The 27,834-nt window shown below is 48.1% G+C and overlaps 1 protein-coding gene across 9 annotated transcripts in view; it reads left to right on the forward strand.

Moving 5' to 3' along the window:
* The window catches only part of WWC1 (WW and C2 domain containing 1), a 179,417-nt gene that overhangs the window by 108,705 nt on the left and 42,878 nt on the right, over positions 1–27,834 (forward strand). For all 9 annotated transcript variants that reach the window (XM_024247451.3, XM_024247452.3, XM_024247454.3 and 6 more), the window contains 7 exons: positions 5,937–6,066; positions 8,239–8,385; positions 9,656–9,729; positions 13,740–13,982; positions 21,353–21,442; positions 22,883–23,418; positions 27,381–27,489. In XM_024247451.3, coding sequence (XP_024103219.1) covers positions 5,937–6,066; positions 8,239–8,385; positions 9,656–9,729; positions 13,740–13,982; positions 21,353–21,442; positions 22,883–23,418; positions 27,381–27,489 — 1,329 coding nt within the window. The remainder of the gene's footprint in view (positions 1–5,936; positions 6,067–8,238; positions 8,386–9,655; positions 9,730–13,739; positions 13,983–21,352; positions 21,443–22,882; positions 23,419–27,380; positions 27,490–27,834) is intronic.

Consider the following 27,834-nt stretch of genomic DNA (forward strand, 5'->3'; position numbering starts at 1 on the left):
TTGTGTCATGGGGGTTTGTTGTACAGGTTATTTCATCACCCACATATTAAGCCTAGTACCCATTCGTTATTTTTCCTGATCGTCTCCCTCTTCTCACCCTCCACCCTCCCAGAGGCCTCAGTCTGTGTTGTTCCCCTCTATGTGTCCATGTATTCTCATCATTTAGCTCCCACTTATAAGTGAGAACACGCAGTAGCTTTGTTGTTTCTTAAGAGTAGTTGTGTTACCTGTCGTGATTGTGACGATACTAGCTAAGCTTTGTTGAGCAGTTACTCTGTGCCAGGGAACCCCTGCAGTGTTTCCATGCAGGTGTGTTCATTTGATCCTATAGCAACACTGTAAGGAATGCTTTGTTATCTAACTACCCCCATTTTATAGATGAGAAAACTGAGTCACTTAGCAGGTACTCAAGAAAGGTTAGCTTATTGTGGCTGGGCACGATGGCTCAGGCCTGTAATCCCAGCGCTTTGGGAGGCCAAGGTGAGAGGATTGCTTGAGCCTGTGAGTCGGAGGTTGCAGTGAGCAGATTGCACCACTGCACTCCAGTCTGAGTGGCCAAGTGAGACCCTGTCTTGAAAGAATTAGAAAGAGAGAGAGAGAGAAGGGGAGGGGAGGAGAGGGAGGAAGGAAGAAAGGAAAGAAGGGAGGGAAGAAGAAAGGAAGGAAGGGTGGGAGGGAGGGAAGGAAAGGAAAGGAAAAAGAAAGAACCAGAGAGAAAGAGAAAAAGCCCTCCAGTCTGGGTGACAAAGTGAGACCCTCTTTCCAAAGAAAGAAAGAAAAAAAGAAAGGAAGGAAGGAGAGAGAAAGAAAGAGAAGGAGAGAGAGAGAAAGCAAGCCCTGCAGTTTGGATGACAAATTGAGACCCTGTCTCGAAAAAAAGGAAAAAAAAAAGAAAAGAAGGAGAGAGAGGAGGAGAGAAAGAAATTAAGAAAGGGAGAGAGAAAGATGTTAGCTTATTGTTGTCATTAACTACAGCATGTAACAGACTCATTCATTGAATTGTGTTCAGTGTATCCAGTGGGCTCACTGGACAATCATTATGAAAGTCACCTGGTAGCCCTCTTAGAAGCTCTAGGCAAGACACTCGGCAGATTTCTCCCTTCTAAGGGGGCATCTCACTTACATTCCCAGGGAGGCCACACCTGTATGGATGGCTATTTCTCACTTTTTGTCCCTCCCTGACTGCTATACCTTTTCCTCATTCCATGAATTTCAAATCCACCCTCATCATTCTCTGGCTATAGCCCTAAGCCTTTGGATGTCTATCTCCAAGCCCTATTAGTTGAGGGAACTGTGGTCATCCATTGAGGGACCAGTTGGTTCTTTTTCACATCTTCCCACCACACAAGTCCCCACCGCCTGGGGTGAGCCACACGAATTCAGCACAACACATGCTATAAGAAAGTATGGCTTTGTATTATTACAGATTGTATGTAATTTTTGTGTCTTACAAAGTATTATAAATTATGGCTTTCTATATGTTTACATCTACGTTCTATACTTGTTATTTATATATGTGTGTATACATATACCAATCTTGTCTCTCAAACCGGATTCTGAACTTGTTAAGGCCTGGAACCATGCTTTATGCTTCTTGGTAATCTTCAGTAGCACCAATGACAGTTTGGGGCAATAGTATAAGCTTAGAAAATGCCTATTTTTGACCTATTAAAGCAATAGCCTGATTCCTCCACTTTGCAGCAAAATGGCTTCTGAGCACACAGTTTAAGGGCTACTCATTCCCAAGTCATCTTACTGAGTGGGTTCTCCCTGCCTCCTGGCTACTACAGTCCAAGAGCTTCTGGTTAGAACACTTCCCATTATTCTCTGAGCCACCGCAAACCTGTTTTACCACTTTGTCACCCTGTAGCAGCATTGAAAACTCTTGTTGTTTGGTAAGCTGGTGCTGAAACCCCAAAGACAATCCTCCTTTCTTCCCCTCTCCCTCTGCCCCATGTTTGATATCAGGACAGATAAGACTCCATGGCAGCTCCAGCCGCCCACACTCCTTAACCGGAAGCCGGGCTCTGCATCCAGTGTGGAGGAAGATGCCTCCTTTAATGTACACCTTGGCAGAGAGGGTCAGGAGTGTAGTCTTGAGAGGCAGGTGGTCAGGGTTCAAATCCCAGTTCCCTGGGTCCTTGGAAAAGTGACTTAACCCCTGTGAGCTTTGACTTCATTTGAAAAACTAGGGGTTGTAAAGATTGAATTGGAAAATCCGTGTCGAAAATCCGTGTCGGGTGTGTGGTAATGCCTGGCATGAGGGAAGAGCTCCTTGAGAGTGGGCTGGGGTGGTGACCTCTAGCTGGTTGCCCGCTTGTATTGGGAAGGGAACTCGGATGAACTCTTTTGTCTGCCCTGGGCTAGACAGTGTGCTGGGGAAGCACTTCACGCCAGCCACCTCATTTCATTCTCTTCACCCACCTTTTAAGAGAAGTTTTTGTCCTGCCATATATTACAGATGAGGGCACTGGCAGGGTTGAAAACATGCCAAAAGCCACCCAGCTAGCAGGTGTCAGGGCTGAAACCCAGGACTACTGGATTTTGAAGTTCATGGCTCAATGCCTCCCTTCCCAGCATCATCCCAGATAACTCCCTCCTCATTCCCAGAAAACGTAAGGCCCCTTTTTCAGAGTCTAACAGGGATGCTATCCAGTCACTTCTACTTCTGTACCTACTCTTATGGCAGAATATGGAGAAAGGTACAACTTATCCTTAAGGAATTTCCAAGATAACTTTGACCACATGTAATTTCCCCTATTAGAAAATTTCTCTTTAGCAGCCAAAAGCTCTGTTGTTTCTTTCTTTCTTTCTTTTTTTCTTTTTTTTTTTTTTTTTTTTTTTGTTTATTTTTTGAGACGGAGTCTCGCTTTGTCACCCAGGCTGCAGTACAGTGGCACAATCTCAGTTCACTGCAACCTCCACCTCCCAGGTCCAAGCGATTCTCTTGCCTCAGCCTCATGACTAGCTGGGACTACAGATACGTGCCACCGTGCCCGGCTAATTTTTTATATTTTTAGTAGAGATGGGGTTTCACCGTGTTAGCCAGGATGGTCTCGATCTCCTGACTTCGTGATCTGCCCGCCTAGGCCTCCCAAAGTGCTGGGATTACAGGCGTGAGCCACCGTGCCCAGCCAGCTCTGTTGTTTTTTAAGAGCAGCTATGTCACCTGTCATGATTGTGATGATACCAGCTAAGCTTCTTTGGTCAGTTGAGTTACTCTAGGCCACGAATCCATATTAGTTCAATTCATAGTCAGCAACCTGTTTAAAAAAGAGAGGAGAGAAAAGGTTAATGAGGATTAAAGGTTGGCTCTTGGAGGAGGTTGCAAAGAAAAATCAAGACGAAAGCTTGGGACTTTGACTTGCCAGCTCCCTTGCAAATAGGGAAGAGTGGAGACCAGGCATCTCACCCCTGTCGGGGGAGGGCAGTGCAGCACCTCTCTGCACAGCACGAGCCCTGCCGTGCCCAGGTAGGAGGTGTCTGGACAGGACCAGGAGTCGGCTGCTGTCAGCCTTTGCCCCACCTCTCTGTGGCTACCAAGTATGTGAATCTCTAAAGGCCTGAAGAGAGGACAGCTGAGGAATTTGGAAATCCTAAAACACATGCATCCACACACATGCACACACACACACTTTTCTTTCCCTTTAAAAAAAAAAATTCATTCACCGTGTGCATAATGGTGACCCTTTGTTCTCCCCCAACCCCCTCCCCACCCAGCTTCATCCCAAGAGTGTTCCCTCTCAGAGCTGCTCTCTGGAGCCAAATTCCAGAGGCCGGGTTGCTAAGGCCCTTGAAGAAATCAGGTAGAGGCTGTTGGAGGCCCGGCAGACAAACCGCTTCTGTCTTATCCTGCAAGGGATTCGAAGCCCTTCTCCGCCTGTCGGCAGAGGACAGCTGGGCACAGCCCCCTCCCCAGAGTCCCCAGCCCTCGGACATGCTCCAACAAACAACATCTCCCTGCACCCGCTATGCCCATCTGCAGCAGGGCCACTGCCTGTCCCGGACACTGGCTCTGGGGAGCCTCCTTGCCACGGAGCATCTTCTAAGCTCCCTTAGACTAATTTTTCAGACTAAATCTGGGGCCAGTCCTTGCCGACCTGATAGGCCCACCGAGGCCCGAGTCCTGGAAAGGAATAGACAGGCTATTTTTAGTGGGGGGACATAAACGGGGCTTTGTTTTTTCTCCATGGAGGCTGAAGTAACCGCAGGGGGAGGCTGTGTTGAGACCGTGCTCCATGCCTCGCTCTCTCCTCTGCTTGGAGGCCCAGACGATGAGGCCAGGATGAAAACTTGCTTCTGCTCAGGATTCCCCATGAGGGTTATTTTTAGCCCAGGACAGTTTGGTCTGTAGCAGGAAACCACAAAGGAATGCCTGTGAGCAGTTTCTCATCCTGAAATAATGAGTTTGTGGTGTTTCCGCAGACTATAAAACTCCTTTTTCTCCACCTTGGATTGAAACCTCAGGCCTAGCCTTTGGTGAAAGTGTGATGTAGTTAAAATGCGTCTCTGCCCCTGGACCTTTTTGACATCTCGGCCCTGTTTCTCCAGAAGCTCACCCCTGCCTGTCTCTGGTTTGGTCTGACCTTCAGAAAACTACATCAGGACCCTTTTTTTTTTTTTTTTTTTAATTTTTCCCCCATCAAAATGAACCTGTATGTAGGGCCTGGATAAGCCAGTAAGCTCTCCAGACTAGAAGCGTTTTAATCCCTTATGTTTGTACAGTAATTCTTAGTTCATCACAAGATTTTCCATCCCATATTCCATTTGATGTTCCTGACAACTCCATGAATATGGGCTAGGTGGATAATGTTATCGAGGGTTTTTAGAGGAGGAAACTGAGGCTCTGTGTATTTGAGAGACAACCTCAGGGTCATCCTAGTAATAGGTAGTAGGGCTGGGAGTTTTTCTTCCTTCTATCCTTTTCATTGTGTTCATTAGCTCAACACATGCTGATTAAAGACTGGTTCTTGACCAGCATGATTTTGCTCCCTCTCCCTCAAGGGACATTAGGTAATACATGGAGATATTTTCAGTTGTCACCATTCAGAGTGGGGGTACCACCAGCATCTTGTGGGGTGAGGCCAGGGATGCTGCTAAACATCATACAATGCACAGGACAGCTTGCCCTCCCTCCAAAAAAGAATGAGACAAACATGTTCAACTCTGCCTCCTGTTCCCAAGCCTCCCAGAGTCAAGTCAAAGATGCTACCACATAAACTGTAAATTATCACACAATGTAACGACTGCAGAGTCACAGCTATGTGTGATGTATAGCTGTATGTATGTAGGGAAGCCCCTACCCAGCCCGGAGGACCCAGGGAAGTAATCAGGGAAGTCTTCCCATAAGAGCTGATGTTTAGAGGACACTGACTTCATGAGCAGTGTTGCTTCTGCAGCCACGCACATTGGCTGTTTAACAGGGACCTTCTATGCCTTTTTTTTTTTTATCCTTTTCTTTCTTTCTTTCTTTCTTTTTTTTTGAGGCGGAGTCTTGTTCTGTCTCCCAGGCTGGAGTGCAGTGGCATGATGTTGGCTCAGTGCAACCTCTGCCTCCCAGGTTCAAGCAATTCTCATGCCTCAGCCTCTCAGGCAGCTGGAATTACAGGCTTGTGCCACCATGCCCAGCTAATTTTTGTATTTTTAGTAGAGACGGGGTTTCACCATGTTGCTCAGGTTAGTCTTGAACTCCTGGCCTCAAGTGATCCACCTGCCTTGGCCTCCCAAAGTGTTGGGATTACAGGTGTGAGCCACCATGCCCATTCCGGGACCTTCTATGCCTTATCCCACAAGTGGGACCTAGGGAGGAAGGGTTAGCAGGACAGAGGGAGGGGCCTTCTTAAGGGACTGAAGTCCTGTGGTCTGTGCTTTTCCCCTGGGGAGACCCTGTCCCTCACCCTATCTAAGGCTGACCTTTCCCATTAACTGTCTCCTAGAATCGATAAGAAAATGTCTGATGCTCAGGGCAGCTACAAACTGGATGAAGCTCAGGCTGTCTTGAGAGAAACAAAAGCCATCAAAAAGGCTATTACCTGTGGGGAAAAGGAAAAGCAAGATCTCATTAAGGTATGCAAGTTCCTGTTGATGTGGGTGCCATCTTGATTTCTTCTGAGTATTCCTGTATGCCAGTCGTATGCGGGCTATTTCCATATGGTACACACATCACTGAGTTCTCATTACCAGTCTTCCTGGGGTTTTGGTTCCATTTCATAGAGGAGGACGTGGAGGCTCAGAAGCATTAAGTGACTTTGCATAAGGTCACACATCTAGTGTAAATGGCAGAGTTGGAAAGGAAGTCATCTGGCCTAGTCCAAAGGCCACATCCTTGCTACTAGCTCTAACTACCTGACTTATTTTTTCTTTGTTTTTTAAACTTTTATTTTTTAATAGAGAGAGTCAGCCGGGCGCGATGGCTCACGCCTGTAATCCCAGCACTTTGGGAGGCCGAGGCAGGCGGATCACGGGGTCAGGAGATGGAGACCATCCTGGCTAACAGAGAAACCCCGTCTCTACTAAAAAATACAAAAAATTAGCCAGGCGCGGTGGCGGGCGCCTGTAGTCCCAGCTACTCGGGAGGCTGAGGCAGGAGAATGGCATGAACCCGGGAGGTGGATCTTGCAGTGAGCCAAGATAGCGCCACTACAGTCTGGCCTGGGCGAAAGAGTGAGACTCCATCTCAAAAAATAAATAAATAAATAAATAAATAAGAGAGAGTCTTGCTATGTTGCTCAGGCTGGTCTTGATAACTCCTGGGCTCAAGAGATTCTCCCACCTTAGCCTCCCAAAGTGCTGGGATTACAGGCGTGAGCCAGCGCACCTGGCCCCTGACTTATTTTTCAAGGAATGATATGGGGGGAAGTGGTTTCAACATCATTAACCTTTGACATCAAAATGCAGCATCTCTATAAGCATTTCATTGTGTGTTCTGCCTCTATGCTGGGAACTGAACAAATTATAATAGATATTATGTAATGTGCCAGGTGATTATGCCAAGCCTTTTGTATGCATCATGTCTCATCTCTTAAATCAACCCTAGTTTATCCCCACCCTACAGAAAAAAGACTGTACAACTCAGAGAGGAAGCTAGAGCCATGATTCAAACCCTGACTTACAGACCCATTCTCTTACCCCCGTACATATCACCTCCCCTTCCACAAACCACCCTGACCTTAGATATTTCACTGGCAGATTAGGAATCCTCAGAGATGCTATAAATGACTTAGTGAAGGAAGCGGTATGCTCTATGACAAACAGAACAGTTTTGAAGCTCCTGCCCAGGACAGCAGCCCAGTGAAAACATTTAGATGAGGAGCTCATGGACAGTGAGGCATGTTCCTGTTATGATTAGTGGTTGAGATCGTGGAGCCTTAAGCCAGATAGACCAGGTCCAAATGTTGCCTCGGTCAATTGCCAGCTTCTCATCGATAAATTGGGGATAATCATAGGTCATTCTTTGCATGACTATTGTCAGGATTCAGTAAGACTCTGGTAAAGCTGACAGTTATTGAGTATGGGCTGTATTCACTAGTGTTTTACACTTGTCATCTCATTTAATCAAGATGATTGCCCTGTGAGATAGGACCTGCGATTCTTCCCCCTTTTTTTTTTAAGAACCAGGGTCTCGCTCTATCACCCAGGCTGGAATGCAGTGGCATGATCATAGCTCACTGCAGCGTCGAACTCCTGGGCTCAAGCAATCCTCCCACCTCAGCCTCCCGAGTAGTTGAAACTACAGACATGCACAGCCACACCCAGCTATTTTTTTTTTTTTTTTTTTTTAAGAGATGGGATTCCCACTATGTTGCCCAGGCTGATCTTGCATTCCTGGCCTCAAGTGATCCTCCCACCTCGGCCTCTCAAAGCGCTGGGATTACAGGCATGAGCACCCAGCTGATTATTCCCATTTTACAGGAGAGAAAATTGAGGCAAAGAGAGATTATTCAGCTACGTCAAGTCACACAGCTGGGAAGCAGCAGAGCAGGGGTTCCAACTAGGGCAGTGTGGCTCCAGAGTCGGCATCCACACCGGTTTCTCCTATGTCATAGACCCAGCGCAGAGCCTGGCACACAGCAAGGACCCACTCACTGCTAGCTCTCTATCACAGGATCAGTAGGATGTCTGGGGAGGGCACAGGTTCCTAAATTAAGGAAGGGTAGAGAGGGAAGCACAGGGAGCATGGCAGACCCAGAGCTCCCTCCTGGGAAGGCGCATCACTAACCCTGCTCTCCACTCCTTCAGAGCCTTGCCATGTTGAAGGACGGCTTCCGCACTGACAGGGGGTCTCACTCAGACCTGTGGTCCAGCAGCAGCTCTCTGGAGAGTTCGAGTTTCCCACTACCGAAACAGTACCTGGATGTGAGCTCCCAGACAGACATCTCGGGAAGCGTGAGTAGACAGGGCAGGTTGCTGGGGGCCTTCCACAGGATGGCAGCTGGGAGGCTGCTGTAATGGACAGCTGCCTTCTCATGGCTCTCCAGGGAGCTGGCCAGGGGCTCTCTGCAGGGCTGGCTGCTGCCTCAGCCCTCTGGAGCTCTGTTCTCTTACAGACCTCCTGGCCCCAGGAGGATATGATGTGATGCTATGGAGGAAAAGCCTGCACTGACGGACATCATGGCCCTGAGTATTGCCTGGCCAGGTGCTTGTGTCTCTTAATGCTGCACAGAAAGCATGTTTAAAGGACAAAATGTCTTTCTCTGTGTTTTTTTTTTTTCATACTATTTTGCAGTTCCATTTCCATTTTTCTTTCCCCAGCTGGACAGCAGAGGATATTTTCTTCCTGTTAGTCTCAAAACAATGCATGCAGCTTTCAGGCAGCTGCTTGACTCCCAGTTCCAAAGCTTAGTCCAGTCCTAGTTATGAATAGTGAAAGTGCTGTCCAGATGTAGCTCAGGAAAGGGTTAGAGTAGGGCTGACCCACGGTGCCTTGTAACTTTTGGAGAGCTTTTGTTTTACTAGAGCCGGCAACATTGAACGAATCTGCCTTCCAGCCTCTGTGGCGGACAGCCTCTAAATGCTGTTCCTATCTAAGTTCCATAGCTGTCTTCCCACTTGTCCAAGGGTGACCGGTGAGCCTTGTAGCTTCTTGCTGCTCTTAACAGACTAGGACAGCAAAAGAGGCTGTGCCTTCCTTCCCCACACCACCATGTGTCCAGCTACTAGCCATCTGCAGGCCACGGTATTTGTAAAGGAACTGTACCCCTCTTTGTGAGTGCTGGGGTCTTCTCCCCATCTACCCAGTGTTTCACTCCTGACTGCAGCCTCTGAGTTTTCTATGGATCCCCTCACCGGTGCCCTCAGAATGAGTTTCTTGATATTGACTATCCCTGTTCCCTCCTCACCAACTGTCCTCCATGCTTCTGTGGCTTGAATTGGCACCAAGCCAAGCCATTTGGGGCTGCAAGATGATATTCTGGGCCTTTGGCTTCTATTTTCAAAGTGATCGATGTCTGAGTGTACGGCTCTTCCCGTGGCCTGAAGGGAGGAAAGTGTTTTTGCTTAACCAGCTTCCCTGCGATCTGCACCGCCAGCCCAATCACCGGGGGCTCTTCTTGGCTACTGCCCACGCAAGCTGTCAAGTCTCTCATGAGCCCTTGAAACCCAACTCAGCACCGGCCACAACAGCCACATAATTCCTGACTTTGTTCTTCTCCTCCAGTTCAGCATCAACAGCAACAATCAGTTGGCAGAGAAGGTCAGATTGCGCCTTCGATATGAAGAGGCTAAGAGAAGGTAATTGGGCTGGGGCTAGGGGCGGGATGTTTCCAAAAATAATAACTACTATTGTAGAATGCCTGCTCTGTGCTTAGCTTTTCACACACTTAGTCTTCTTTAATCCTCACAAAGATTATGAAGATAGTTATTATAATCTTTATATTTTCATCCTCTCTGAAATTCAGAGAGGAAATGACTCACCCAGGACACTTCAAAAGATAGAGAGTGAAACTATGCTTTGAACCCAGATCTGTTTAACCTCAAAGCCGAGTTATCTTCCCAATTGCCTGTCTTGATTTCTGCAACCAAGGCTTTCCCATGATCCTGTAAGCATTTTGGTTTGAAGGAGTACAACTGGAGTTTCAGCAACAGGCTAAAAAGATTATGGACACTACCCACTTCAGTGTCTCCTGCATAGCTGGGAGCAAGCTGGGCTTTTAAGCAGTGTAGACCTCTGGGATTTAAAATGGTCTGTGGCTTCACAGAATCCTAAGCAATCAGGTTCCACTACCACAAGTAAAATCAAAATAATAATCAAAGCTGACATTTTTAGAGCATCTGTTATAGGCCTAAACAGCTTTTTTTTTTTTAATTACTTTGTTTTCTTTTTTAGAGACAGGGTCTCGCTATGTTACTCAGGCTGGTCTTGAACTCCTGGCCTTAATTGATCCTCCCACCTCAGCCTCCTGAGTAGCTGGGAATACAGGCACGCACCGCTACACTTGGCTGAGATTGCTTATTGTACTAAAACATTTGTACATACATCTTCTCATTTAATTTTAAAAGCAACCTTATAGCACAGGGTCTATCTTATTATCTCCATGTTAGAGAGGAGAAAGGTAAGACCAAGGTATTTCATGACTATTCCAGGTGGTAGAGGCAGAATTTGACAATCTGGCTTCAAGTTCATGATCTTTCTGTACTCTGAGCCAGCGTTATTGGCAAAGAATGCCCTGGGCATTGTGGTGTGGATGGGAGCCAGGCACATCTCATCCATTCCTTCCTAGACTAAGTTGCCTGGCCTGTGGACCTCGGCCAGGCCAGGTGAAGTATGGCAGTGCCCAGCTCTGCCCCTCTGCCAACTCTGTGTGAATAGTAGAACTCTTTGCAGAGATGACAGAAAGCTGATAGAAACCAGAGAAAGCAAAAAAGGGAATGTATTGTCTTATTTAACTGAAAAGTCCTGAGATACCTAGCTTCAGGCATAGCTGGATCCAGGGACTCATGATGTTACACAGACTCGGTCTGTCTCCTTTTCTTCACCCTGCTTGCCTTTATGTTGGCTTTACCCTCCAGCAGACTTCCCTGTAAAAGTGGCCAGGTAACTCCCAGCAATTCGGAGCTTACACAGTACCAGGTTAGCAATCCCTGCGGAAAGGGGGCCTACCTTTCTCAATAGTTTTAACTAGCCTTGGGTTTGAGACTCCCTGGCATTTTTGGGTGAACCAAGCTTTGTTACAGGACAGTTAGGGGGGGCAAAATTAGGATTCTCTAAAGGTCTAGGCATGCGTCACGTTTCCAGTGCTGGGAAGGGTCAGCTATATGGGAACCAGGTGACTTGAAAGTACGAAAGGAGTGTTTCCCAAAGACAAATTGGAATATTATTAACAAAAGAAGAAGGAATTGAATGCTGGTCAGGTAGAAAAAAACAGATGTCCTATGTACTATTTCAGCTCCCCCAGGCGTCCAGCAAAACAGCAAGACATCTGTATTTGGACAGCCACTTCTTGTCCTCTCTGAAGAGGACCACTCTGAACCTTGGATCTGTTCCATCCTGCAGGAATGCCTGTCTTAGATGGTCAGTCCTAGAGACACTGAAGGACTGCAATGCTCTCTCTGGAGTTGAGCCATTAGACTTCTCATCACAGAGCTTCCTAGCTCATCTGACTTTATGCAGCCTCTTGCTTCCCCCTCCACCCGAAGCTCATTTTAGTGTAAAGGACAGAGCAGCCTGCTCAATGGGAAAGCAAGCTGCAGGACTTGAAAGAGGGAAGGGAGGTGTCAGTAATGCAAGGAGGGTCTGATCATTGGATGTCAAGTTTTGTCACACATGCGTTTCTGAGAAGAGAGACTAGTTGTTTTTATCAGATTCTTAAAAGGATGTAAGGCCTGAAATTTAAGGAGCATTGGCATAGGGAAAGAGAAAGTATATCCAGTAAAGCATCAGTCACTTCCCAATGTCCTGCATATAATGGAGCCCCTGCCAGGTCTTACCATACCATTTTGTTCTCAAAGTACTGCAGAACAGCAGCTACAAAGTTGTCTCAAAGCCAATCTTGACAGATTACTGTATACATGAATATGAATTTAAATAACTAACTACAGTCAGTCCTCTGTACCCACGGGTTCTGCATCTGCGGATTCAACCAACCAAGGATCAAAAGTATCCAGGAAAAAAAATTAAAAATAATACAAATTTTTAAATATAGTATAACAACTATTTACATAGCATTTACATTGTGTTAGGTATTATAAGTAATCTAGAGATGATTTAAAGTATACAGGAGAGTGCGCATAGGTTATGTGCAAACACTATGCCATTTTATGTAAAGCACTTGAGCATCCATGAATTTTGGTATCTGTGGGAGGTCCTGGAACCAATCCCCTGCAGACACCAAGGGTCAAGTGTATAAGAATTCCTCCTGGGACACTTGGCTGGGGAACAAGCAAATCTAGGTATGTTTTTCTACATGGAATTTTTGCTGCACATCATGGTAAATTTTGTCCCCAGCAGTGTTCTGATAAAATAAGAATTGGGCCACATTGTCTGCAGGTAAGATTGAACTGGGAGTCCAGAGGCCTCTGGTCTCAACAAGTATTGGCCACGTTTATGATTTGCAGTCTCAGGTGTATCATATCCTCCCTGGGCATCTGTCCAACCAGATGAACAACTCCTATCTTACTCACCCTTTAGAGATGGGGTGGCCAGGTTGTGAGAGCTGATGGTACTTCGCAGAGGCCAAGTCCTAAAGGATGATGTCATGATTGTTGTTAGCTATTTGTAGCAGTATTCACTGTTATACTGTGAATCTTATTTTGGCCCAATGATAATAATACCGAAGATCTATATAACACCTGGCAATGTATAAAGGGTGTGTTTATACATTTATCTTAATGCTGTGTTCTCACATAACCCACCCTATAGGTACCATATCATCTCTGCCTTATAGATGAGGATACTGAGTCTTAGAGAAGTTAAGGGATAAAGCTGCCAGCTCTCTCCTTTAACTGATACTTAGTGCTGCAGTATACCAGTCACTGTGCTAGAAGCTTGTGATACCAAAATGATTTCTTGAGAAATGGTCCCTTCCATCAAGAAGGCCAGAGCGAGCTAGGACTCCAACTCCAGGCCTCTGACCCCAAATCCACAGTTGTTCACACAGTGCCACTACCTGTCTCTGAATTGAGAATACGTGGTCAGTAGTTGTAGTCTTAGTGGTCCAGAACTGCCCGTGACTCAGTACTTGCTATGTGCCAGACACCCTTCCCAATCATTCTGATGAATGAGTTTTTCTTATCTTTAAGGCCTAGGGAATTGGCCCAATGTTGCATACCTAATAAGTGGTCACACCAGGTCATAACAACAGTAGCAAGGACTTACTATGTGCCAAGTACTGTGCTTTGCAGGTTACAGATTATATCATAAAACCTTCAACCAAAATGGCATGAGGAAAGAGCTTTTGTTATTCCCTTCAGAGAGATGAGCAACTTGCCCAAGGCCACACAGCCGGTGGTAAGAGGTTAGTGCCTGGTGATGAATCCACATCTCTATTGTACCAGGAACAGGGCAAGGATATTGTCTTGTTCATGTCTGCACCCTATCCCTGCAGAACCTACTTCATTGTTGGCACATGATAGGTACCCACATGTGTTTGTTCAGAAAAAAATAGGTTCCTTGAGATGACATGCTGATCAAAGGAAGACAGTAACTGTCAAAGATTGCTCTGAGATGTCTGTTTCTTCATGGCATCTCCTCTTCCCACAGTGCCATTAGGCACACCAGTCATGCTTGCTTTCTTGGCCCCCAGGATCGCCAACCTGAAGATCCAGCTGGCCAAGCTTGACAGTGAGGCCTGGCCTGGGGTGCTGGACTCAGAGAGGGACCGTCTGATCCTCATCAACGAGAAGGAGGAGCTGCTGAAGGAGATGCGCTTCATCAGCCCCCGCAAGTGGACCCAGGGGGAGGTGGAGCAGCTGGAGATGGCCCGGAAGCGGCTGGAAAAGGACCTGCAGGCAGCCCGGGACACCCAGAGCAAGGCGCTGACAGAGAGGTGGGGCTGGGGCCCCAGGGTGTGTAGGACCCTTCTCTCACTGGCAGTCTGTCCTCGGTCCCCAGATGGAGGAAGAACGAGGGGGCTCTGGGCCCCTGGGCTCCACCCTGAGCACGTTCAGTTCAGAGATCTCTCAGATTGCTGACATAGGAAATCAGGAAAGATGATTCGCCATCCAGTGCGCCAGCTACCCTGGTACTTTGCTTGGTGAATCATGCTACCAAAAAGTCTGCTTAGGTGCAGGTGTTCAAAAATGTATCTTCTGACTCAATTAAGCCACATAACTCTACATAATTTAAAGCAGTCATTTTCCAACTTTTTGACAGTGATACACATTTTATACTGTGACCTGATACAAGGTTCACAAAATAGTGCATGCTCTTTCTACCTGTGATGGTCCTCTGATGTTTTCTCTCTTCTGCTGCATTTTGTTTCATGCAGTTCGTGACTCACCAAATTGATTTCACCCCATGCTAAGTAAGGGGTTGCAGTTTGCAGTTTGAAAAACACTGGTCTGGATGGGGGTTGCAAACTGGCATGCTTATAGGAGCCAAGCAGGTCACAGAAATGCTGGAGACCCACCTGGCAGTGGTCTGTGTCAGACCAGAGTGCACAGACCCCACTGGTCTAAAGCAGGTGCTGTCTCTCTGTTCCAGCAAATGGGAGTGCAGGCCTCAGGCTGCCAGAGCTGCCTGTACTTCAAACAAAAGAGTCGTTCAGATTTTTTATTTTTAAATATTGGGACCTAATCCAGAAGTTTTTTTAAAAATATGCAAATCAGCCTCATCTATGGGCCTGATATAACCTAGAAGCCACTGGTTTATATTCTATAATTTAGACCTTATTATAGACATTGTCTTTGTTTATTTCCTTCAGTGTTCCCACCAACCTCCTCACCCACATTGCACCGAATGCAACACTGCGTTCACCATAGGCTTTACAAAGCTCTCCAGCTTCGTGTTCATTCATTCATTCTGTTCATCAGCCAATGTTTACGCATTCATTTGAGAAACCTTTTGCTGCACAGATTGTGTGTGCAAGGCAATTTGGGAGATTCAGAAATTAACAAGACATGGTCCCTGCCCCATGACCTTTAAATCTATTCTAGTTATTTTCACCATTTTTTGGCAGGAGCCTTTATTCAGCAAGGTCCCTGCCGGTAAGGAGCTTAGAAGTGAAGCTAGTGATTTTCAAGTGTGTGTGTGGTATATATGGTGTGTGTGTGTTTGGAATATCAGCAAAGGAATTCCTTTTTCTGGTGAAATCAGAGGCAGAGGCCCAGTCTATGAAGCAAGTAAACGTGCCTACTGCCTCAGTGGAAGCAGTCGGGAGTCCTAGAGATGCTGTCTGTGCTCACTGTGTCACCCCATCATGGGTCTTCCAGGGAACCTTCGCGCTCCAAGGCACCCAGCTTGCAGTACCATCCTAGCAAATTGAGCAGGCCCCACTTGCAGATGGCATGGTGCCAGGTGGATCAGGTTCCCTAAGTTCTTGCCTGGCCTCCCATGGCTTCAGAGACCCCCTTGACTCGTCGATGGTAGGAATCTCTCCGCACTAGTTGCTTAGTCAGAACTGCTAGCAGTGATGTCTAAAGCATATCCATTTCCTCTCTTCCATTCTTCATTGGCAGCAGCAGCTGATTAGCCCTGATCCACCACCAGTTGGTGGGAGAAGGAGAAGGACAGAGCTTGAATAATTGGTGTTCTGCAGCCCTTGGAAACACCTTGCTAGAAGTCTTCTTTAGCACCACGACTCCATTCTGCTTTCTCTGGGATTTTGCACTTTGGGGATAAGGCCTGTGTCTATATGCCCCCATGCCTTTAGTGTTCGTTGAAAGAATAAATGGTTAGCTGGCCTGGGCAGACCCTTACTAGGCCTCTGTGTATATCTCCTGGTCTTTATACCCATTCCCTGGGTCCCTCACTTGCTCCCAGACCCTGTAATTGCCACTGGGAAGCCCTTAGCTATTCATCATCTCCACAGCCAGCAGCTGAAGAGAAGACTCATGGCAGCTTCACTCCTTGTTGGGTCAAAAGCAACACACTTCTCACTTGCTGACCTTGAGCAAGTCATTGACCAATTTGGGTTTCACTTGCATAATAGGGAAGAAACAGGATACATTAAGTCTCACTTAACATTTGTTAGTAGGTTCTTGGAAAACTGTGACTTTAAGCAAAACTACATACAATGAAACCAATTTTTTTCCATCAACTTTATGTTTTATTTTTATTTTTTTCAAGATGGAGTCTTGCCCTGTCACCCAGGCTGGAGCACAGTGGCACGATCTCGGCTTACTGCAACTTCCGCCTTCCAAGTTCAAGCAATTCTCCTGCCTCAGCCTCCCGAGTAGCTGGGATTACAAGTGTGCACCACCACACCCAGCTAATTTTTGTATTTTAGTAGAGATGCGGTTTCACCATGTTGGCCAGGCTGGTCTCAAACTCCTGACCTCAGGTGATCCACCTGCCTCGGCCTCCCAAAGTGCTGAGATTACAGGCGTGACCCTCTGCACCCAGCTCCATCAACTTTATTAAAAAATGACATTACTTGAGAATTTGATGTACATCATTTTGCTTAAAGTTGCAGTTAGCAAGAACCTATCTACAATGTTGAGGATTTACTGTAATTACATTAAATACATATATAGTCTGAAGGCAGGCAGTTAGACCAGGCTGTGAATTGAGGTTCTTCCCTTCTGTAAAATCGTTGGTTTCTTGAAACTCAAACTGGAGGCTCTTAGGGACCCCTAGGATATACCACATGTAAAAGCTCCCGTCCTGTGCCAGACAGTAGCCTATATAATCTCATTTAAACCTCCCAGGAACCCTGAGGTTAATCCCCATTTTAAAAATGAGGAAACTGAGGCTCACCCGAGATCCCTAAGTGCCAGAGCTGGTATTAGAAGACCACAAGTTTGCTAGCTCCAGAGGCTGTGCTCACTTTAGGATGCTCGCCACTCAGAAGGCCTTCTGTTATTGCCTTCAACCCCATCTTTCAAAGGTCTGTTGGCTCCTCAGGAGCAGTGAGTTCACATAGCTAGTACAGGGAGGCCAGAACCTCCACTCCTCTGCAGCTGCTGAGCGGGCAGCTTGGAGGGCCTGGTAGGAGGGTGCTTGGGGCAAATGCAGTGGTAGGGAAGCTGGAGGGCATGCAGGCAGGCAGCCATGTGTGCCCTAAGAGGAGTCTAAGGAGGAGGCCCACAGGAATGGGGTACCATGCTCATGGCTGTGGGTCTCCCACATTGGGGAGACGGGAAAGCCGCCCCAGCTGTCTTTGTGTCTGCAGCTGTTTCCTTCCAGCTCCATGTCAGTCTGTCTGTGTTCATCCTTCTGACTCTGGTATTCTGTTTCCCTTCTGTCTTTGTTTCTCATGTGTGTGTATCTTTATTTTTAGTGTCTCTGTTTCTCTCTCTCTGTCTCCCCTCGCTCCTCTTTCTCTACTCTGTCTCTCTCAAAATGGGATTATTATGCTCCTCATCTTCACACAACAGCCTCGCGTTCAAGGTGCCTTTGAGGACAGGAATAGACACATCCAGGAGAGGCTGACTGCAGGACCTGCCAAACCCCGCTCACAAATCAGTCAGACTCACAGGCATCCGAACAAACCTCATCCTACCCTCTGCCTCCCCCTCCTTCCCGAGGGCCTTCCCCACTGCTCCCCAGAGTTGGTGTGCAGTCATGCAGGATACTCGTTAGCGCACAGGCTCCCTGGCCCCACCCCAGGGACCGATTCTTCCGGCCTGAGATGCAGCCCAGGTTCTTACATTTTTAACCAGCACCCAAGGTGCTGAGCTACAGCTTGTGGGGACTCCAGCCCCACCTTCTGGATCCTCTGCCTGCCTCCATGCTTGATGCGTTCTTGGCCTCCCAGCATGTGCCAGGCATCACACACATGTGCCATCTATCCTGCAAAACCCAATGCCACTGGGAGGTGGCCTCAGCGCCTGTGCATTGCTAGCAGTAGCTAGCCCCTAATGCCAGGACGTCATGGCAGCCCAACTCCGAGACCCCTCATCATCCTCTTGAGGCTTCACTGGGGACCCACATTTACTCCCAGCACACACCTCTGTGGCTTTTCTCCCACAGAGAAGAGGAAAACCAAGGTAAAAATGGTGAGCGCCAGCTGCTCCTTGATCCTGGACCTCAACTGTTCCTGAGCTTTCCTTTTATATTGGGTCAAGAGATTCCACAGCCTTGTTCATTCTGTTGAAAGTCAAGGATTTTGTTTATTATGGGTTCCGTCTGCCAACCCACTGTGCACCCCCACCCCAGCCTCAGGCAGGACTCTAGAAGAACAGTGCCAGGGATTGAGCTGACCAAGAACCATGCCAAGACCACTCTGCCTGCTGCTCCTGTTGCCTCTTCTGTAATTTCACATATTTAGTTGCCCAGTAACAAGCCCAACCCACCGCTCAACACTTTTCCGTTGTGTCTAGAGCAAGCTCTGGTCTTTACTGCAGGACATGTGCTGGGGGCCTGGATATGTGGGTAGAGGGATGGCATGACTTGGCTTTTCCATGGAAGTGAGCCCTTTCTCCCAGGCCCCAGGCTGGGTTAGCTGTATCCTAGGTTCACTCCCTAGTCCAGGGACCAACGAGTCAGTCATCCCCTCTTCAGCAGGTTGACATGAGGGGATGGAGGCCAACCGTGGAACACATCTGTCCATGGAAGGTACAGTAACATGCAGGTCTTTCAGCAGAGCTCATAAATTCTGCCTGCTTCATCTGGAGAATAAGTCATCCATTCAGCAAATATTGAGCATGTCTACATGGTGGGCACTGTGCTGGGTGGTAGGTGCTGGGTGAGCAAGACACAGCCTCTGCCTCTCTGCCATCCCCGTACAGTGCAGCAACTTGCAAAACTTGGTGTGCCTAAAGATCACCTGGGAGGCTTAATGAAAAGAGAGATTTCTGGGCCCTACCCCTGGGCTTTTTGATTCAGCAGGTCAAAGTAGGGCCCAGGAATGTGCATTTCAATAAGCACTCCCCACTTTCTGATGCAGGTAGTCTGTGGGCCACAGGCTGAGAAAGACTAGTCTAGTAGACACACGAGAGCAGCCCAGGTCATGAGTTTGTGAGGGCACAGGCTTGCTTGATAGGGCCCTTTATTTTGTAGTGGGCCCACTCCAGGGGTTGGAGAGCCATTCCAGGGGCAAAGACACACCCTGGAGTCCACCCAAGCTGCCCTCCATGGGGTGTTCAGGAGAGGTCAGGGCTGAGATATGGTCCTAAAGCCAAAGGTCTCTTCCAAACACAAGGATTTGTCTCCAGGGAGATAGTTTACTGAATTGGGCTTTGGCGTCAGGCATGCCTGGGTGAAAATCTTTGCTTCCAGTTCTGTGACATTCCATCACATCCACTAACTTCTCCCGACTCTCTGGTCCCATTCTCTCCATCTCTTTTGCTGACTGTTGCCAGTCCATCCAACCTCGGAATGTTGTGTGTACTCAGAGCTTGGTCCTAGGCCGTCCCTTGTTTTTGCTTCTGTATTTTGCCCTAAGATGGTGCGTGAGTCTACTAGGGCTGCCGTAACAACGTACCACAGACTGACTGGGTGACTTAAACAGTGGACATTTATTTTCTCACAGTCTGGAAGCTAAAAGTCCAAGATCAGATGTCAGCGGGGTTGCTTTCTTCTGAGGTCTCTTCCCTTGGCTTGTAGATGGCCTTCTCCTCCCTCCGTTTCACATGGTCTTCCCCCGTGCCTGTGCCCTAATCTGGTCTTAGAAGGACACCAGTCATACTGGATTAGAGTCTGCCCTACTGACCTCATTTTACCTTAATTACTTCTTAAAAGCCCTATCTCCAAATACAATCACATTTGGAGGTACTGCTGCTTAGGACTTCGATGTAGGATTTCGGGGGACAAAAATCAAGCCAGAACAGATGGTAATCTCATTCAGGTGGTGATCCATCTGATAGGGATCCCCCCACCCCGACCTTTATGGCAGCCTGCCTGTTCAGTATTCATACCCACATATCCATAATACAGCTCTTCTCTTCCCCCGGGTTCTCCTGCCTCAGCCTTCTCCTCTTAGCAGATGCCATCTGCAGGGCCACTTGGCAGCCCGTAGCAGTAACCACACAGTCTTCCACATTTACTCCCTCAGCCTCACCCGCTCCTGCAGCCCAGGCACTGTCTCTGTCTCTGCATTGCTCAAGCCTCCACCATCTCAGTTACACCTCACAGCCACCCTCCCCGCCTTAAGTCTTCAGCCTCCTGCCCATTGTCCTCCCCGCAGTCATGGTGACCTCAAGATGATAAGGTCTCTGCTAAGGCCCCTGCTTGGAATGTTCTTTCCTCCTGCACTTTTCCTAGCCAACTGCTGTCCATTATCCATCCTTAAATTTCTCTACTAGTCAGGAATCTAACTGCTGCAAGAAACAGCCCCCAAAGTCTCTGTGGCTTCACGCAACAGGTTTATTTCTTGTTCATATAATGTCTAATTAGGTATGTCCAGTTAACAGGCAGCCTTCCATGTGGTCATTCAGGAACTCAGGCTCTTTCCATCTGTGACACCTCCCCTTTGAGTCCGCAAGAGTCCATGCAAGAGACAGTGAAGAAGACACACCCATTTAACTACTAGTGCTCACATCCCATTGGCCAGAACTTGGTCATACGCCCTGCCCACCCGGCCACAGGGAAGGCTGGGAAAATGGTCGAGGGACAGGGCAGGGTACACACCACCAGTCTCAGCCACAGAGTCACTTGGCTGGAAGAGGCTCACCTGCCAGTTCAAATTGGGCCTCTCTTTTTGTGTTCTTTTCTACCATTTGTACTTTTTGTTCATGGACCTTGTCACACACTGTGTTAATTAGATATTTGAGTATTTCTTTAATATCAGTTCTCCCCAGTAGAATGTAAGCCCCATAAGAACAGAAACAAGTCCTACGGTGCTCACTCACTACTTTATCCCCAGTGCCACAGGCAGGGTCCAGTACAAAATGGGCACTCAGTAAATATGAGCTGAAAGATGGAGGAAGGAAGAAAAGGAGGGTATGGTTGGGTGAAATCCTATTTCTGCCACTAATTCCACAGCTTTAGGTAAATTATACAACTCTAAGGGCCTCGATATCCTCGTATGTAAAGTGGTAAAAATCATTCTTACTATGAAGCATTATTGTGTGACTGAATTAAGGCAGTGTCCTAAGGTTCCTAGCAGAGTGCCTGATATATATATATATATATAGTGGGTGAGTGATATTGCAGTTATCATAGGATTATAATGTATGTGGAAGCTCTAGCTCCCCGGATGCCTTGGTCAAATGCTTGTGGAAAGTTCTTGTGCCTGTGGGTCTGGGTGTACATGGGTAAGAGTGCATGCCTGTGCTTTCTTTCGGGGCATCCCTCTCATGCTTTCTCTCCCTCCAGGTTAAAGTTAAACAGTAAGAGGAACCAGCTTGTGAGAGAACTGGAAGAAGCCACTCGGCAGGTGGCAACTCTGCACTCCCAGCTGAAAAGGTAAGTGGTAGGCAGTGAGGCCACTGCTCCCCTGGGCATGGCCAGACATGGGTGTCCCCAGTGTCCCAGCCCAGGCTCTACCCTTCACTTGTCCTCTGTGGCTTGAGAGTGGATGCTTAGAAGCACAGCAAGTGGATTGTCAGCAGACTCGGGCATGGCCTGGTGTGGCTAGGAATAGGAGTCTTGACCTCTCCAGACTGATAGCACAAAGAAGACCCCAGGCAGGTAGTAAGTAGTCTTAGGAGACTCGACTGGGTGTCATGGCTCACACCTGTAATCCTAGCACTTTGGGAGGCCAAGGTGGGTAGATCGCTTGAGCTTAGGAGTTTGAAACCAGCCTGGGAAACATGGCGAAACCCCATCTCTACTAAAAATACAAAATTAGCTGGGTGTGTTGGTGCTTGCCTGTGGTCCCAGCTACTCTGAAGGCTGAGGTGGGAGGATGACTTGAGCCCGGTTGGAGGCTTACCGTGAGCCAAGATCGTGCTACTGCACTCCAGCCTGGATGATAGAGCCAGACCTTGTCTCCAAAAAGAAAAAAAAAAAAAGCCTTAGGAAACTCACACTGCCACCTACCTGTACAACACAGAGAAAGTAGCCTCAGACCTGGGCCTCCATGAACAACAGTGCGTCAGTGGAATTTAATAACAACATTTTGTTCCATTAGATTTTTTTCAAATGGTGGCCTTCTCTTTGTAGTAAGTGATACTGCTTTTCAAATTACACTTAGGATGTAAAGTTTCCTTTTAATATAGATGTTTTAAAGTATTAAAACAGTGAGTTGGGGCAGGTGTGGTGGCTCACGCCTGTAATCCTACCACTTTGGGAGGCCGACAGAGGCGGATTGCCTGAGCTCAGGAGTTCAAGACTAGCCTGGGCAACATGGTGAAACCCCGTCTCTACTAAAATACAAAAAATTAGCCAGGCGTGGTGGCAGGCACCTGTAGTCCCAGCTATTTGGGAGGCTGAGGCAGGAGAATTGCTTAAACCCAGGAGGTGGAGGTTGCAGTGAGCCAAGATCATGCCACTGCACTCCAGCCTGGCGACAGAGCAAAACTCCATCTCCAAAAAAAAAAAAAAAACACAGTGAGTTGATTTCAAGAAAGATATGAAGAAATCTTTATTACATAATGGATTCAACTATGAAAAAATATCATACAAACGCAATGTAGCCAATTGGAGCTTTGGGAAACAGATTTAGAGGAAAAAGTAGACTTTTAAGGCAGCTATAACTTGAGTCCAAAGCCCAGCTCTGCCATGTCTTGATTATGTGGCCTTCTTGCGGTATCAGTTTTCCATGAAGTGAGGGTGAAGGGTCTACCCTAGAGATTGCCAAGCAATTCTAGTGAGGTCATGGTACTTTCCAGAGCTCAGCAGAAGGTCTCAGGGGGCCCACTTCACTGTGTGTGTCTCACTGTCCTTCCCCTCCCTGTGTCCCAGTCTCTCAAGCAGCATGCAGTCCCTGTCCTCAGGCAGCAGCCCCGGATCCCTCACGTCCAGCCGGGGCTCCCTGGTTGCATCCAGCCTGGACTCCTCCACTTCAGCCAGCTTCACTGACCTCTGCTATGACCCCTTTGAGCAGCTGGACTCAGAGCTGCAGAGCAAGGTGGAGTTCCTGCTCCTGGAGGGGGCCACCGGCTTCCGGCCCTCGGGCTGCATCACCACCATCCACGAGGATGAGGTGGCCAAGACCCAGAAGGCAGAGGGAGGTGGCCGCTTGCAGGCTCTGCGTTCCCTGTCTGGCACCCCAAAGTCCATGACCTCCCTATCCCCACGTTCCTCTCTCTCCTCCCCCTCCCCACCCTGTTCCCCTCTCATGGCTGACCCCCTTCTGGCTGGTGATGCCTTCCTCAACTCCCTGGAGTTTGAAGACCCGGAGCTGAGTGCCACTCTTTGTGAACTGAGCCTCGGTAACAGCGCCCAGGAAAGATACCGGCTGGAGGAACCAGGAACGGAGGGCAAGCAGCTGGGCCAAGGTAGAGAGCACCATGCCCAGAGGGTGGGAACCAGGAGGAGGGAAAGAGATACTCTGTGCTCAGAACCGCCAGTGATCATTCTAGTTGATATTTACTGACTGCTTCTGTGTGCTGGGTCTTTGTATGGCAAGTATATTTATTCAGTGGATATTTATTAACTCAGTATTTTTGAAGTCCTGTGTGAAGGGTTTTCAGTAGTAGATTCTGTCCTCCAACAGACATTTAGCGCCTTATAAAACTAAATGTCAGATCATCCTGTGCTAATGGATATACATGGATTCATCTATCCATTATTATAGATATGCTGTGTGCCAGGCACTGGGTTGGTCACTAAGGATTCTGTGTTGAAGACAGACAGGGTCCCTGTTCTCATGAAGCTTATGTTCAAATGGAGGCACAGGGAATAAACCTGCAACCAAACAAGCACTACAAAGAAAATAAAACAGGGAATGTGATCCAGCCTTTCTGGTTGGAGGTGGGACTGCCGGGGCAGGTTGGGTTGTGGAAGATGACATTTGAGGGTGTCTTGAATGGTGAGATGGAGCCAGCCTTGGGAAAAGCAAGAGCAAAATCTCTGAGGTCAGAGCAAGGGACTAGAAGGGGAGCCAGGAAGCCATGAGTCAGAGGTAGGGGGTTACCAACGAGGCTGGAGAACTAGGCAAGAGTCCAGATCCTGAAAGGCCTGGTGGGCTGTGCTAAGGAGTTTGGATTTTATCCTAATTGCACTGGGGATCCATGTGACCGTTTGAAGCCAGGAATGATATGATCTGACTCCCATTCTGCATGGGGTCAGAAAGAACATTTTGGTGTTGGTCGGAATTTAAGTTGGAATCTTCAAAATAGAAGATGATGCTGACATTGACAGCTAAGATTTATTAGGAGAAAACCTTTTTATCTTTAGCAGCAACCACATAATAAATCATAATAGTTAACTTTTATTGGGGATATATTATGAGTTGGGCAATGTGCTTGATATATGGTGAAATCAGTTATTTCTATTCTGTCCATTTCACTGATGAGGAATTGGAGATTCGGAGAGGTGATGTCACTTGCCTTGGGTCACCCAGCCAACAAGTGAGGAAGCAGGGATAGGAACCTGAGTCTTGCTGGCCCCGGAACCCAACCCCCTTATTGTCATGCCTTAGGCTGGGAGGCAGTTCAGCATGCACATTCATGCCAACTCCTGGTGCTTGGGGCCCCACGAACCCCATCTGGCTCTGGGTGTGAAGGTCAGGACGGAGTAGGATGCTCAGTAAACTCACCTGGGCCTCCTTGGCTTTCCTGGCCACAGTACTAATAGCTCACAATAATCATAGCTATGCTATATAGCGTACAGGTGTTTAGGATTCAGGTCCTTCTCTGTATATTTACTCATTTAAGCCTCACAACACCTCTGGGAAGTGTGTGCTATTTTTAATCTCCTTTTTTTTTTTTGAGACGGAGTCTCACTCTGTCACCCAGGCTGGAGTGCAGTGGTGCCATCCTGGCTCACTGCAACCTCCACCTCCTGGGTTCAAGCAATTATCCTGCGTCAGCCTCCCGAGTAGCTGGAATTACAGGTGCACATCACCATGCCTGGCTAATTTTTTTTTTTTTTTTTTTTTTTTTTTTTTTTGTATTTTTAGTAGAGGCGGGCTTTCACCATGTTGGCCAGGCTGGTCTCGAACTCCTGACCTCAGTGGATCCACCCACCTTGGCCTCCCAAAGTGCTGGGATTACAGGCGTGAACCACCAAGTCCAGCCCCTTTTATCCCCATCTTAAAGATGGAAAAAGTGAGGCACAGTGAGGTTAAAAGACTTGTCTGAGGTTAGTCCCACAGAGTGAAATGGCAAGACCAGGACTGGCACAAGGACCACCTGCTCAGAACCCACACTGTTATCCATGTGCCGGGTTCTGTCTACAAAAAGCTCGCGCTCCTGGCTCCAGGTGAGGCCAGCTAGAAGCAGCCAGACCTATATCAGCCCTGTGGCTCCAGGCATGGGCAGGAGTGCTGCTGCTGTGCCCAGAATTATCCATGTGTGTACAAGGGCCAGTGGGAGCATGGTAGGGAAATGAGGTTTCCTTGTTAACAAAAGGCTTTGAGTGCCAGTGGTTTCCTTAGAAGAGGAGCTGAGAGATCCCTGGGTATCCCTCATCAGGAAGGGAGCCTTGCTGAGTGTTCTCAAAATAAAAGCAAGCGCCCTACTATAGCAGGTGGCAAGCCTCAGAAAATTGTTCCCTGGAGAGGAGGGGGTGCAGGTGGAACCTCTAACAAGGCTCAAGGAGCGTGCCTCTGATGGCAATATTAAGCCAAGTCAAGACACTCAGACCCCAGCTACGTCCTGTGAAGTGACCCCCTCCTCTCCCCTCCCCAACAGTGTCCTTGGGGCTTGTGGGCCTCAGACAGCACATTAGGCTGGGCACACACAGCTCTCGGGATGGCATTTCCTTCGTGCCATCTCCAGAAGCCTTCCCTGCAGTGAGCAATGCCAGGCAGAGCTCAGACGCTAAGCAGGTTATGTGATTAGTGCCGCTGTTCAGTCAGCAGACAAATTAATCTCCTTAAGTGGTTTAGTGGAGGGTGGAGATGTGTGGGTCTGAAAGCAGGAGGTCTCCGCGGGCTCAGCAGGCATGGGACACAGGCTTAGCTTCCCCATCGCCAGCACTTGCAGTCTCCCAGACCTGCCTTGTCACCCATTGCCGTCCCCAGCCTGCCATGCCCTGGACTCTGTGCCGCTCAATGCTGCGAGCCCTTGCCCTTCTCCAGTTTGTCCGCAGGTGCTCAGAAGTGTTAGCTGTGAGGTTGTAAGATCTGGATCTGGCCTTCCGTGCCACAAGGAGGTCAGGAACTGTCTTATTCATCTTTGTAGTGCTGAACATGGCAATGGGCCTGGCACATCGTGAGTGTTCATTACTTGGCCAAGGAAGGAATGTGCAGCACGTGTTGAGTGCTTAGTTATGAGCCTCAGATCAGACTTTCAAGGGCCCCTGTTAAGGGTAGGGAAGAGGAGGAGCTGAATTCGGAGTGGAAAGGGATAGACAGTGGAAGAACGGGTGCTTAATCTCTCCCTTCTCTGTCCTGAGGGTCCAGGGGCTATTATTTTGCCCCAGGTGGGTAGGGATGGCTCTGTTAGGTTGGTGCAAAAGTAATTGTGGTTTTTGCCATTGAAAGTATGGATATCTACAGTGATAGGAACAGTAGTGGCAATAAGGATAGTTGTAATGAGTTTTGCAGAGCACTATGCCTGTCTGCACTAATCTGTATATTAAGGACTTCCCTTATAATGTCTCGCTGAGTCCTCTCAACAGCCCCATAAGTAGGTATTATTATCCAAGTTTTGCAGATGAGGCATCTGGGGCTCAACAGGATTAAGTCAGTATCTCAAGGTCATGAAGCAGTGAGTGGTGGAACCGGATTTGAATCCAGGCAGTTCGACTCCAGAGCTTGGGATGGTAAAACACAAAATCACATGTGACTCCTTCCATCACCCTAAAGCAAACTTTTTTCAAATTTTTTTTGCTTTAGCATTTAGAGGTGGTTGGAATTTGGTGGAACCGTCTTTCATTCATAGAGAGTGTATCAAAATTGGGAGCTCAGGCTCCCAAAATCCCAAAGTGTTGGGAGTACAGTGGCTCATGCCTGTAATCCCAACAGTTTGGAAGGCCAAAGCAGGCAGATCACTTAAGACCAGGAGTTCAAGACCAGCCTGGGCAATATGGCAAAACTCCATCTCTACAACAAAATAATAATAATTCAAAAATTAGCTGGGTATGGTGGCACATGCCTGTAGTTCCAGTACTTGGGAGGCGGAGGTGGGAGGATCACCAGAACCCGGAGTGGTCGAGGCTGCAGTGAGCCATGATTGTGCCACTGCACTCCAGCCTGGATGAGTGAGACCCTGCCTCAAAAACAAAACAAAATTGGGAGTTGCAAAGGCAGTTTCCTGGTTCCTGAACCTGCATTTCCATTTTCCTTCCCTAGCTGTGAATACGGCCCAGGGGTGTGGCCTGAAAGTGGCCTGTGTCTCAGCCGCCGTATCGGATGAGTCAGTGGCTGGAGACAGTGGTGTGTACGAGGCTTCCGTGCAGAGGTAGGTGTCTGGGTGCTGGCTCTCTCTGTGGCCCTGTAAGCCATGAACTCTGAATATCCAGAGCCTAGGCCTGTGGAGTGGCTTAGGTTTTGGCCCCCACAGTGTGTGGCAGGAGCCCCAAGAGGGAGTGACCCCACCTTCCTCTTGGCAGCCCAAGGCACAGACAGCATAACTTTTCCTGGGGTTAGAGATGCTTTAGGTTTGGGGGAGTGCTAGTTCTGTGGTAGCTACGAAAAAGGTATATGGCTAAGGAGCAAGCGCTAGAGAAAGGGAAGGCCCCTTAAGAGAGGAGTCTAAGCTGGGCATAGTGGTGTGAGTCTGTAATCCCAGCTACTTGGGAGGCTT

This window comes from Pongo abelii, chromosome 4 (assembly GCF_028885655.2).
Source record: "Pongo abelii isolate AG06213 chromosome 4, NHGRI_mPonAbe1-v2.0_pri, whole genome shotgun sequence".
Taxonomy (NCBI): Eukaryota; Metazoa; Chordata; class Mammalia; order Primates; family Hominidae; genus Pongo; species Pongo abelii.